The sequence below is a fragment of the Pungitius pungitius genome, chromosome 17 (genome assembly GCF_949316345.1).
Source record: "Pungitius pungitius chromosome 17, fPunPun2.1, whole genome shotgun sequence".
Classification (NCBI taxonomy): Eukaryota; Metazoa; Chordata; class Actinopteri; order Perciformes; family Gasterosteidae; genus Pungitius; species Pungitius pungitius.
The window spans coordinates 12,527,586-12,541,774 of record NC_084916.1 but is presented as its reverse complement, the minus strand read 5'-3'; the positions used below and the strand labels follow the sequence as shown (position 1 = coordinate 12,541,774).

The following is a 14,189-nucleotide window of genomic DNA, read 5'->3' as shown; positions in this document are numbered from 1 at the left end:
ACATTGTTTTGAGGTGGTGGGAAAATGTCAGAGTGCCAGCTGCTGTGGGTGTCCTGGACTTGCACTGGGTAGGTGTCCACTCCCAAGAGGCCGAACAGACACTGGCAGCTGGCATTCATCTGTGTGTGTCTGTGTGTGTGTGTGTGTGCGAGCTCGGCCTGGTGGGTGGAAGGCTGTCAGGATGGCCGGGACGGGGCTTGTTGAAGCCCCTCCAGGCCCGTCTCCCACTGCTATCAGCGAAGGAAAGCTGTCTTTCTATCAGCCGGACCCGACCAACACCGTGCATTTATGTTACTTGTACCAGGCCTCTTTTTTTTCTTTTCTTTTCTTTTTTCGCTTCAGAGGAGTGTATTTAGATGCCTGCTGAGAGGAGACGGAGATAAAAGCCGGGTGGCGAAGATAAGATAAAAAAAAAATATATATATGAAATATAGGGTGGGGTTTTTGTACCAGACAGACGTGGCGAAGACAGTTTAAATTGCATTGTATTGGCATCCGAACAAAAACATCATTCAGCTGTCAGCCGCGGCGGGCACATGCTAGAATTAGGCCTTTGTTTATGTCCCGTGTGTTACATCTCTAGCTCGATACATGTCACGGATATGTCAGCGACTGCTTTGCCATTTTCTGACAAAAAATCCGTCCGAGTGAAAAAAAAAAAGAAAAAAAAAGGGGGGAGCGAACAGAACCCGAGTTCCTCCCGGCGCTGCAGCTGACGGGGGTCCGCTCGGCGGTGGCCCCGTGGACCACGGGCCACCGCAGTTGATGGTTGGGAGAGGCCGTGGGTCTGGTTTGGTTATCGAGTGTCTCGTTGGCTTCTGGGCTCTACAGGCCGCGGGATGTTTTCCTCTGGTGTGTTATGGAGATGCCCCCCCCCCCCCCCCCCCCCCCACCCCTGGATCTTGTCTGGACCGTGGTCCGATCCCTTTCGTGATCAGCAGGCCCTCTCAGTTACACTAATATGCTGATTATCCACGTGTGGGGAAACGCAGAGGGGAAGACCAGCTTGCATGTGAAAAAAAAGAGGAAAAGAGATTTGACCCCCCTCCTGTCCCCCCCTCCGTTGTGTCTGGGAACGCCGGTGCTCTCTCTTGAGTCCTCGTGCTACAGCCTGGACCTGCTTCATCTCCTTTAGTGTCCACTGTGTCCGTCACAAAGTAACCCTCGGCAGCGGAGAGTTTGATAATCAACCTTTTTTGTTTTAGCAGAGGATGCGTGGTCCTTTTGTGCCGACTTCCACCCACTTGCCATCAGCAGGGCATCGCTCTTCGGGGTAATAAAACATTTAGTCATGCCATTCAAAGCAGCAGCTGATTTAATTAGCAACTGGGGAGAACTGCATGCTCACTTTTATTCTCTCGGTGTTTCCCATCTACTGTTTTAAGTCAAAGTATTCATACATAATACCCTGTAAGTGTTAATATGAGTTGTGTGTGTGGAAGTGTCTTTTTCTTGAACATCTTTGCGAGGCTAAAAAGCCGGTAATGTAAACCTTCTTTTTAACCTTTATCCTCTCTGGCAATCCCAGCGTTATTTTGATAAACACCACCTTTTGTTAATGTACAGGTCTGCTGATTGGGACAAAAAAAAGTAGCCGTGGGGATGCACACAGATTTTAAACACATCTAAATTTCACCAGTCCCATAACTAATTAGAAATGTAATCATCGCTCCTTTTGAAAACAGTTTTAATAGAAGGATGCGCTCATTAGCACTGACCCCTCCTGTAATTACCCCGAGCCATTTGTGACATTCATAATGATCTGGTGGACCAGGGCCCTGCGTGGTCCAGTCCCCCACAGCGGGGCCGCTCCCATGGGAGCGCTGTTTATGTTTATTCTTTGTTGTTAATGATGCACGTGGGCATTTGTGTTTGTTATGGAGAGACAGGCTTGCACTCACACACTTGGGAAGAGAGGCACTGGGTTTTGGTTGCGTTTACACTTTTTCGTAGCTTGTATCTCGGTGTTGATGGAGACAAATTGGTTCCCCTTTATGAAATATTTCCACCTTGTTCTGCTCAACCTGACATTTACTCAAAATCGCACAGTGTTTCACGTTGGTTTCACTTGTTTAAAATGGCACACTAAAATGTACGACTCCATAGTGAATCATTTTTCTTCTGTTTGAAGTTAACTCTCTTTCTCTCGACCGGCTGCCAGCTCAGACTGGGAACACATACTGAGCCTTTTGAACTGTTTTATTTTCTCGCTGTCACACTTGATGAGTTTATGACATTACACATGAAATAAACGACTCCTGAATAAAAGGCCTCTTGCATTGCGTGTGGCACAGACTGATAGGTTGTCTTAGTCGGCTGGTTTGCCACCGTGTGGCACAAATTACAACGGAGCTTGTTGCATAATAAGCGGTTACATTACCTTTTTTGTAATTTATTCAACGTTTTTTTCATTTTTTTTTTCAATCAAGTTCTCGCTATGTTTTAAATGACTTAATGAACATCAAAGGCTCACGTGTGTTTCTGATTAAGTATTTATACTGGGCACTTGACACACATCATAAATAAGTCAACTCGAATCTGAGTCCTCACCATCTCCTTTCCTTGCTCCCTTCGCTCCGGTTGATCTGCTTCCCAGGAGTTTGTCGCGTTCGAGTCGGTGCTGTGTGACCCGGACTCCCTCTTCATGGTGGCCTTCCTTCTCTTCGATTAAGCGGGCAGCGGGATGACCACCTTTGGTAAGCAAGTGACGGGGTTAGGTGCATTAATAATGTGGTTGTGTAACGTCTTACTGAACGATTAGCATGTCCATGTCTAGTTGCTGTTGTGCGCTCCACAAGAACCACAGAAACTGAACATCACTTACATAGTTACATAGAGAGACATAACGCTCATTTGTTCTCTCCTCTCCTCCTCCGGGAAGCCTCGTTTCTCCTTCATACCCATGTTGGCTTTTTACTTTTTCTTCATTGAATCACCTCAAACGCACCACTGAACTGAAGTTTTTATTCCAACCTCTCGTTTATTCGATGTGTGGGTCTGACCTCCGCTCGTCTGCTCCGCTTTAGTTGCGTCCACAAACACCAAACCGCGGGAAGCGGTACTTCATCTTGTCCGTTACGAAGACAAGGTTAGGTTTGGAGGTGGAGAGGGCCGGTGGCAAACTAAAGGATGGAGAGGAAGGTGGAGGAGGAGGGGGGTGGGGGGGGGGGAGGGTCGGGTCGCTCTGTGTGCATGATTGGCACCATCACTCCGGTGCCTTGATGCGCCGAGGTGAAAAAGGGAAGGCAGTCGCACTCGTTTGCGTGTTTCCCATTTGCCTAATTGATTTAAACAACACTGACGGCGGCCTTCTGTAGGTGTGCGAGGCGTCAGCACATTAGGCTTGATTTGAAATGCGCCGCACACATCCCGGAGGGCGAAAAGAGAGAAGAGTAAGTGAATTTCATTGGGTTTGTTGCCGTCGACAGGGTGCAAGATCACCGCGGGTGATTATACATGCACATATGTAAATGTTCATACCTAAAAGGATCAATTAGAGTGACGTTGTCTCGGTGGCAATTAAAAGGTCTGCTGTTTTCCCGCGTCTCCCAAAGGTTAATGAATGTACCGATGCCTGTGAGTTATGAGCCTCGCGCACAAGTGGAAAATTGCATGAAAAACATACCTCACACGCCGTGGCACGAACAAACACTGACTACAGTGTCTGCCCTTTAACCACGAGTGAATAACGTGTGACTGAGATTATGGACTGGTTGGAATTCTCCCTTCTTTCTCAGATTAAAGAGTCTCACCGAGGCCCCAAAATAAAGAACTTTCCTTTATTACCCTTTAAAAACATTAATAGCTCAGGGCTTATGCCGCATTAAAGGCTCGTTTGTTTTACCATGTATTAAATGTCTGTACTCTAATTTCTTTTCATTTCATTTTCTATGAAGCTGTTTTTATTTGATAATGGTAATTCATGTTAAGTACGGGCGACACTGTGCTCTGAATTCTTAACACTCAACAAAAATAAATGCATCATTTGGAGGGATTTTGTTTGCAAAAAAAAAAAAAAAAATAGCATCATAACATGGCACATTAGACTTGTTGTGCCTCGGCCAGAAAGACGGAAAAAAAAGAAAAAATACCCAAAGAGGACTGAGTGTTGACAGGTCCATAAAGCTGATGATATAAAAGGCGGCCTCTGGAGCGGTCTCTCCTTTAAAGAGTTAAAGGCTGTATATTTATTGCCTCATTAAAGTGTAAAAAAACGACAATGCAGTAGCTGTCTCACTCGAGAAGGTGAGGCCGAGCTGAAGTAAATATCACCTTTTCTCTTTCTCTTTCCCCCCCCCCCTTTCCCTGTCTGCCGGTTTCTCTCCTCCTCTCCTTTCTGCACTGGTCGAGCACGGCTTGTTTGGTAATAAGAAACAGGTCGCTCTATTGGTTTGTTTTTGTTTCTTTAGTAAGGCTGTAATTTAGGACTCATGTTCAGTGTCTCTCCACTGCGCTGGCTGCAGAGGCTTAGAGGGTTCAGGCAGAGGAACATGAGCGAGAAGAAAAGGCTTTTCCTTCTGAATGCGGAGCCTGAACAGCTCAGACAACTCCTGCCATGTGTCATTCAAGACCGATTCAGAGTTTAGGAACTTAAGTCTCAATCAGAGCGGAATTGTGTTCGGGAGATTGACGTTGACGTTTTGTCAGAAACAGTCACAGGAATTTTTCTTCCTCCAAAATCAAATAATTACCAATGTTAACCGCAACATGGAAACCGCTGACTTTGTTACAATGAGGTCTTTATTATAGAGCAAACTAAAAGAGGAGTTATTTAATAATTGTTTCTTATAAAAACTTCAACATAGAGAAAAGAGAATAATGAATGGTCATTTGCCTTTAATGTGTCAACTGTGCTTTCTTTTTTAAGTTGAGTATTATAGTAATATGGTTGAATTAACTTCAACTTTTACTAAAACGTATATGTACAAATGAATTCATAAGAAAAAACAATGTTTAACAATCACACGGACAAACGCAAAACTTTTACTACGCAACACAGTACGTCAAATGAAACTTTTAATTCCGTTTAGTTATTATTATTGTATTTTTTTTTTTTTTGTCTCATCTGCAGAGGACGTGAAGCACGTCTACAGCCAGACCACCATCCACCAGCACATCCCCTTCAACTGGGACTGTGAGTTCGTACCGGAGGGGGAGGGACAGGCAGCTCAGCTACACACAGTTCACCCAGTTTCTCCTGGTAGGATTCGTGGGACGGGACCTTCTCCCCACTCGCTGACATGAAGTCACTTTCTTTGCTTTTCCTTGTTGTCTTTCTGCGTTCTTCAAGCTGTGGTCCATTTTTTTTTTTTTTTTTGGTCAGCCTTGTTCGACTGACTGACTCTGTCTGAGTTCATCATCCAGTGACCCTCAACAATAAATCTGTATTAACCCGAGTTATGTGTTGTTTACAGGCTGTTCCTGCAATGCTGGCCTCCAATCGTATTTTACTTATCTGAGCTTGATCAGACAACACACACACACACACACACACACACAAGTTTTCACTATCCCTGTCAAACACAGCCCTCCATATTGACCGGATTAGTCATTAATGAAACACTGAGGTTATATCTTTGGGACATTTCTTGGCCTTGGTTTTCCACTAGCTGACGTAGCATTATCGCCCTCCAGCATCTCGGAGGCAGGTAGAGACGCAGTTCTATTGCCGGTGTATTTGTGGTGTGTGTGAGCCATTTTCCAATATGATGTCTAGACTTAAATCAGGCCTAAGCAGGCAGAGTCGCTGGTGGGGGGGGGGGGGGTTGAGCGAGGGCCTGAGCTGTGCCAGGTTTGCATCCACACTCACGATGCATCTGAATGAGCTTTTTATATTGCACTTAACTTGGACCAGATGGCTTACACACAGTGGGCAGGAGCGCATTGGATATTGAGACATTGTTATTTGTGCGTGCGCCGCTGTGTGGGTGAACATGCAGCATGTGCGCCTGCACATTTCTGTGGTCTCGGTGCATGCACGTTTCTCTTACGTATCTGCTTCACCACGCGTGGGGGTGTGTGTGTGTGAGCAGTGGAATGCTTGTTTACGTCGTGCTTTTATTTTGGCCCGTCTTTGAGTGCATGCGCACACACTCTGCATTGATGGCGTGCCCGGTCCGCTCCCAGTCAGTCACTCAGTGGTTTCCAGCTTCTCACAGCAGCGAGCCAGCAGCCAGTCACGCTCATTTCTCGACATGAAATGCCCGTTTGATCATTCCTCGTGGCTTTTGATTCATGCCTCAATTAAAATGGCGGAAGAGAGCGGATTTCAATTTGTTGCAAGGATATTCAAAATGAAGCTTAGGCGAAAATTCAGTCAGGAAGACTGGACAGGCGTTGCCATTCTCGGTAGGCTTCCTCTCTCCATGGGGGGCACACGGCCAGCGGATTAGGGGCGGGGTCAGGTAGTACCAGCCAACCAGATGTGGGTGATGTTACCGTAAACCAATTGCATCAGGGCTGGCAAACGTTAAAAGACTGTTCTCTCTCTCTGCTGTCAGTTGTCATTTCAGCGCGCACCAAAGGCGAGTCAGAGCGCACCAGACGTGAGCAGGTGTCATTGCAACGCAAAACCAGATGCGATAGATTGGCTCTGACGGCGGGGCATTCTCGGTAAGACGATTCCGGAAGAGAAACTATTATCCCCCAGCCGCACGTCCTTGCGCAACTGTGCATGTGACCGGTTGACGTTTAAATCGAGTTAGTTCTTAGCCGTACGTCCTTGCGCAACTGTGCATGTGACCCGGTTGATGTTTAAATCGAGTTAGTTCTCAGCCGCACGTCCTTGCGCAACTGTGCATGTGACCGGTCGACCATCAAACGAGCTATTATTCAGCGGCAGAGAGAACGAGGGAGAAAGAAGAAGGGGGTCCGACACAACAATGTGGCGGTAAACGCCGAAACGCCGATGGGACGTCGATTGATTGCGATCGATCGAAAAGCTAAAGCAAAATCTGAGCCGGCGAGCCACCCGCCGAGGTACCGGCGTAGTAGCACTTTTACGAGGCGCAGCAGGAAGCAGTTATGCTAAACGTAAGGGCGCTGCGCGGTCCCAGCACCAAGCATCCCTCTGCCCAGGTGTGAGTGGGTAAGGCTCACAGCTGGCAGAGAGCGAGTCGATCCCTCCCTGCCAACCGCACCGAATTGAAACAACCCATTATGTTTTTATGTCATTGAGCATACGAATTAATCCAAGGGACAAGAAGCGCATTCAGCAGAGGGTACAGAACAAGAAGCAATAGAGTACAAACAAATCAAGTAGCCAAACTACAAGTGCGTTATTAAGAGCCAGGGCATAAACTGTCGAGCTGTTAAGGACTTAGCGTAAAGCACGCGCTCCCGGTACCGATACCAGCCGAGGCATCGCTCCCATAGATCGTGGTAACGCTCCTTTAACTTGAGGCACTGGTCCTTTTAGCTCCCCCGACCGAGGACCCGGTCTCTTGACCGAGTAAACACACGAGGCAGTTGCCACGACTCGCCGTGGTAGTTGCCACAGAGCCACAGGCACCGCAACCGGCAACAGGAAGTGCCTCAACGAGTTGCCACTGCCACGAGTTGCGCTAGCTCCTACTGCGGGAGAGCGCTACACCCCGGACCGGCTCTCAGCTACTGCGGAACATCGAGGACGGAAATCACCTTCATCTCCAACGCCTGGGAAACGCGCAGCGTTCCGTCCAGCAAGCCGCCCCTTGATGGGCTAACACTCGGCAAGTCGACCCTCCGCGTCCACGCAGAATGAAGCAGCTTCGGCATTCACAGGCACCCGCATTCCCTGATCGTCCACCGGGTAAGCACGCAGATACTAAGCTGTTAACGTATGGACACGCTCCGCGATGCGAAGCTATTCCCCGGTTAGCACTGTCCGGCTGTCCTCATGTGATGCTAGCGCAGCGTCGCGAGGTGACGCTCCGTGGTGTTTGAAGTAAGCGCTCCACGGCGGAGCACGCAGCGCTGGCGTCTACCGTTGTTTGCGCGGTGTAATGTAATGTTTACCTTGAGAGGGGACATGAGCTAGATTCTTACAGAGCTGGGTAGCGCTCACAGCGTGAACTACGGGAGTAACAGCTCGGCAACCAGTACCGTGAAGCTTCTAAGGTACTCAGGCCGGGTCCACCGTATTGACTACAAGTAATCGATCAGAATAACTGCTACAACTGGACATGATGTTCTAGTCAAATAGTCTAAGCTATAGCTAATGTATTGCATAAATAAATACAGGACCACTAGCAATAAGGGGGAAGTGTCATAATTATGTGCCTATGCAGGTGCATGGCTTTCAAGCTAAAGAAATATAAGGATGAATAAATAAAATAAAAAGAAGCTTGCGCGACTCCTGCATACAGAAACAAATCCGCAAGCAACATTCAACTGCAATCTATCCGTGCGGCGCTTTGGGTCACCCAGCTCAGATTGCCCGTCAGCGACATGTTAACCACCGGCATCGGGCTCGCAACAGTCATAGCAGCGGCATGAGGTCCTATAAAGCCCAGTTCATGGTCATGCGTTTTCAGAGGAACACAGGGGCATGCATACAGGACCCGGTGCACGTCCGTTCCGTGCTTGGTTACCCCTTCTGGCAGCTGTCAACCAAATGTGCTGGGCTAGCAAGCTACCCAAGCCTCGCGCAAACCACAATGCTGTGATTGGTCGGAAAACTATGTCCTTTCCATCCATCCTGTTAGCATAATACCGGCGTATAAAAGTTGTTCAGGAGAAACAAATCGACTTGAAGCGCTTTTCGGAAGTAATACAGAGCTGCGGTTACCCATTCAACCATTCATGGGCTGATAATAAGGATGCACAGATGGGCTCCAAACTCATGGAGGGAGATCTCTGAAATTGCCGGTTGAGGGGCGTTAAAGTCCTGGAGGAAACTACGGGACAAACATAGCTGCGGAAACTAATAACTGAACATATCAACAACTTCCACACGCAAAGACTTTGTGTCCTGGGTCGCCTTCTACAAGGGCCGGTGTGCCACCTATGCTGGCGGTGTATGGCTTTGCAGCACGGGCAGGCCCCTTTCAAAACCATGGATGGGAATGAGTATCGACTCAACTGCCCATAAGACGCAGCCGCGTTGCAGAACCAGGCACCGGAACCATATAAGCTACACTCGTCGCATGATGACAAGAGTTTGCGCGAAGAGGCTAATTCGCCATACGCATTATGCCGCGGGGAAGCGTATTTCCATGCTGCTAGCAGGACATGGAGTCTTATTTATGCAAACAGCCGCAACCGATATGGGAACAGGAGCGGTACTGACGGAGCCTGAGTGTCAGTGGTTTCAATGTGTTAGTGTAACGGCCACAACAGCGGTTCTGAATCAGTAACATGGAGGCATGCAGGCCAGCTGTGTTTTGGGGGGGGTTTTGGTCAAAGCCACGGCTGGCTAGACCAGGGCCTCCTTTCTTCAGATGATTCCATTTAGCGTGACAATCAAGCGCGGCCAGCAATCTCAACTAAGGGCTAAAATTATTCTTGGTTGGCTGAAATATTTATCCGCTTAAGAAGTTGGCACCAACAGTACGCAGGGCATTCATTTAGGGGCAGCTACTTGACTATAAACAAAGGTATCTCCTCGTCATCCTGCCTAAGGGTACGTTGCGCCGCGGCAACCCACACATTCTCCAACATCAAGGATGGCGAGTTGGATTCTGGAAGCCTAAGAGGGTCTGTGAATTCCAGAAGGTAATAACTGCTAGAGCTGCTAGCATCCCAGTGACAAGCTCTCAGCCAACAGGCCAGGGGGGGTCGTCAGAGGTTGTGACGTTCCTCCGCCCTGGTCGTAGCGCAGTACATGCAAAGCAAGATCTATAAGCCGTAAATGAGCGGGTAAGCATGCATATAACTGGTGGTGGTGGTGCATTCCCTTTTGGCATGTTGGAAGGCCAGGTCAGCGTCCCCTATGCAGGGGACCGGCGTAGTTCCTCCCAGTCTCCCTAAGAAAATCTAATTTCCTAGGTGAACGTGACCTGACTTAACGTGGCTGTGTTTCCTAGGTTTAACGTTACCTGGCTTAACGTGTCTGTTTCCTGGTCTAACGGGACCACATAAATTTCCCCAAAAGATGTCCGAAAGGACCCGTCAAGCTGACAACACTCTGTTTCGCGGTCTCACGGGACCATTCAAGCTGACTACCTTTCCGTTTAGCGGTCCCGCGACCAGGTCACTATAGATCAGGGCTAGTTGCCTGTCTGAGCAGGGCCCGGTCCAAGCTGGACCCGTCAAGCGACGCAGGGCTGTTCAGCGGGCGCACAGGATCAGTCAGGTACACCATGTGACCATCTGTTTCCCGGTCTGAGCGAACCCGGTCTAGTTGTTCTGTGAGGGGTCCTCCGCAACTATGTCTATTCTGCGGTCTCCCTTGACCCTGACTGTCCGGTCGACCGTGACCACATCTATCTTGTCTGCGGGCTTATACGACCACACCCTGCCCTTGGCGTGGGTCTATCTCGCCCCCAACCTATACCGTCCTTTGGTCTAGCAGACCCTCTCTTTTACTTCGGGATCTGTTGAAATCCCACCATGCCTTACTGTGGCCCAGCTAGGCCCTCGCTACGTCCTGCGGCTTCCCTTGCCCCCGTGTCCTTGTCTGTGTTTCAACGAGATCTTCCTGTCCTTTCCTTGTTAACTGTGGCCGCTATCGGCTCTTGACTCCCCGTGACCCATGATATGTTCCCCTACCAAGCTAACCCCTTGTCCCACCAGCTCCACTTAAAGTCTGGCTAGGACTCCTCAGTGGCCGTAAGTATTATTTTATTCATCATAGAATAAACCTGTTTTTGGGGGATATAGCTCGGCTCAGCATCCCGGCCCCTGGTCTTTCCTACGGCAGGATGGAGTCCAAGCCCCAAACACATTGCAATAACAAAATTAATGCATGTTATAATAAAGCACTGTTCAAACTTCAACAAGTCTCTCCGGATTGAAATGAAGCTTAGGCGAAAATTCAGTCAGGAAGACTGGACAGGCGTTGCCATTCTCGGTAGGCTTCCTCTCTCCATGGGGGGCACACGGCCAGCGGATTAGGGGCGGGGTCAGGTAGTACCAGCCAACCAGATGTGGGTGATGTTACCGTAAACCAATTGCATCAGGGCTGGCAAACGTTAAAAGACTGTTCTCTCTCTCTGCTGTCAGTTGTCATTTCAGCGCGCACCAAAGGCGACCCGCCACCACCCCTGACACCTCCAATCTACAGCAGTACCTGGCACATCAGGAAATTGGAGCAACTTATTCTCTACCACCATCACCAGTGTCTGGACTCCCGAAGGGGGGGATATAGCTCGGCTCAGCATCCCGGCCCCTGGTCTTTCCTACGGCAGGATGGAGTCCAAGCCCCAAACACATTGCAATAACAAAATTAATGCATGTTATAATAAAGCACTGTTCAAACTTCAACAAGTCTCTCCGGATTGAATTAGTATTCGTTTTAAGCTCAGGAAATATTGTCCTGCTTTTCATCTTGTATTACTCGCATAACTGGTCCAATTATATTCATGAAAAAATGTTTTATGATATGAAAAATAATTTGTTTTGAGAGGACTAATAGTTCCTCGGGTTCTATTTAAAGAGTGTCACATTAATAAGACACGCTGATAGCACTGTGAGGGTGTATTACTTAAATCAATTACAGTGCTTAGTTGGAGGTACATTTTAGATTTTACAGTGTTACCACAAACTCCAGTGATTGATGACAGGGTACGACAACATTCCCTGAACTACAAACTGCTTCATACACACTCTGCTACCCAGCAGCACTGCTAACAGACAAAGCTTTTGTAAGGAAAAGAGTTTCTGCAGCTATACAAGTTATTTAAACAACAGATTCTTGCACACACACACACACAGACACACAGACACAATATTCTAAATATTTTACTGTGTTTTTTTATGATTCTCTACCACCCAGCTTCCCTCCGCCCCCCCAAGAATGTTCCCATCCTTTATTTCCTCCCCTTCCTGCCGTACATGCGTGTGTTTATTGTGTTTCTCCGCCATTGCAGCCACGCCGCTGCCAGATGCTCACAAGATGGGATTATCAGGGAAAACGTTTGCGCCGCATATTTCTCACAAGGGCTCTCTCTGGCCAATTACTGTCTTGATGGAAGCCAGAGATTCTCACCAATTACATGCATTTTTCACGTCTCACGCGTGGACGCCGGCCAAGGCTCGGCTCGCACTGTCGGCGCGGCGTAGTCTGGCAATGATATTACTGATGGCCAGAGAAGTGGCACACACTAGTAGCCCATATTACGGATCCTGGCAAGCAAAGGTCCTGAAACACAAAGGCGGGATGCACTTCTTTCCCGAGCACTCACAGCGATGGGTTTTATTTGTTTTTTTGGCATTGTTTCGATTTTACAAGCCCCAATTATGTTTGACTCCAGAAATCAGCAGACAGCCCTTAACATCACTAAAGAGGGCCGACTGCGGCGCTTGTGTCGGCCGTGGCCCCCGTGCCGATAAGAAGCTGGGCGAGCAAACCCCCCCCGCCCCGCTCATTCCTCCTATTGTTTAAGTTCTGACGAGAGGCGGAAGAATCGCAGCCACTGAAAGCAAACGGAGGTGGGTTGTCATGTGTTGTTGTTTTTAATCCAAGGACAACTAAAGCGACCGACTGCAAAGGCCTCGCTCTATAGCCCCCCCGAGCTCCATGTCCCCTTTGCCGCCCCCCCCTCATTCCTCTCCCTCAAATAAAAAACATGTCACACGAAAACACACATGCAGTCGCAGCAAGTCGGGGACGAAGTGCTCCGTCCCCTGGACCGCAGTTGTTTTGTTGCTGCGTGTGGTTGGCGTGTGGCTTCTCATACTTTCGAATGGTCGAACGGCATCAAATGATGTTTTTTTGTCATTTCCAGATGGACTCCAAAAAAAAAAAAATGCTCGACCTCTTTTGACCTGCTGACAACCGGGCCGGAGGAGCTGAGTCGCCCACAGCGACATGTCTCACTTTGTTTTAACCCCGGGGAGTGTTTGCATGCGTCAATCCCTCTCTCTGGTTTGCCTTCCACTGGCGTGTTCACTCTGCAGGAGCACCCTGCTGCGCTCAAAGGTGATACTGACACGCGCGGCTGCTACTTTTGCTGTTTTTCGCAAATCTGGCTCTTTTGTTGCGATGTCTGTTCTCGCTCCCCTCCGGTCTGCACTCAGCTTTGTGCTAATGTCACTCTTCCCCAGTCGCTCTCTCTTGTGTGCTGCGAATGCAGAGTTCGATCCGTTACGCTGTCAGTGGAATATCACTCAAATTCAACACAACAATGAGTCAAAGCCCCGTAGGGTGTTGTGTTGCAGTTATACCAAGACTCGAGCAGTCTTCTCCAGCACTTTTTGTCCGACGTGTGGCTTATAAAAGAATGTCCATTCTTCTTGGCAGATTGAAAATGTAACGTTTTTAAACTTCACTTGGTGAAATCTCATGAAGAATGTTTTCTTGATGAATCTGCATATCTTTGCATCTCTGCATAAGTTTGAAGTACTTTCATTGTGTATTTGTGCAGATTTTTTTTGTATGAAACTAATTGTCTTAATATTGAAGTAAAAATTGAAAACAAATTATAATCTTACACTTAGAGATGCAACTTATGATCGTCTTCATTGTCATTTAATCAACAGATTCATGTTAATGAATTGTTTAATATCTTAAATAATAATTGTTTTATAAAATACCAGAAAAAAGTGAATAATGACTATTACAATGGACATGCAAGTTGACTTGCTTATTATTCAGTGTTCTATCGCAGTAACAAAAGACAAGCAGAAAATCTTCCCTTTTGAAAAGCTGTAAAAAGGGGATAAAGTTCTGAAATAATTGTTTCAGCTTTACATATTTGTGTGAAATTGCAAAAAAGGATTCAGAATAGCGGTTAAAACTCTTGTGTTCTTGTTTAACTGTAGTTTACACACTGATATGAACTTTAAAGGAAGTACGCTTTAATCTGTCCTTCACCGTGTTGGTAATTAATCACCATATGTCACTAACCTCATTAATAGGAATAAGAATAAGAACAAGACCTCCTCACCTTTTGTCTTTATTTACATTTGACCCACAGGCCGTGATACTAAGTGAGTCAGCGGCCAAAGCCTCGCTGATCTCATGGGTTACTCTCTGGATTGTTATTGCTCTGACGTCCCCGTCTTTTGTGTAAGGCAGAGGAAGTGACGAGGCGGCGGTTTGTTTACGG

At 47.7% G+C, this 14,189-nt stretch overlaps 1 protein-coding gene across 1 annotated transcript in view; it reads left to right on the top strand.

Moving 5' to 3' along the window:
- The window catches only part of LOC119219558 (electrogenic aspartate/glutamate antiporter SLC25A13, mitochondrial), a 41,365-nt gene that overhangs the window by 2,625 nt on the left and 24,551 nt on the right, over positions 1 to 14,189 (top strand). Inside the window, 4 exon segments of the mRNA XM_062558644.1 lie at positions 713 to 768; positions 2,597 to 2,696; positions 5,072 to 5,141; positions 5,143 to 5,200. Coding sequence (XP_062414628.1) covers positions 713 to 768; positions 2,597 to 2,696; positions 5,072 to 5,141; positions 5,143 to 5,200 — 284 coding nt within the window.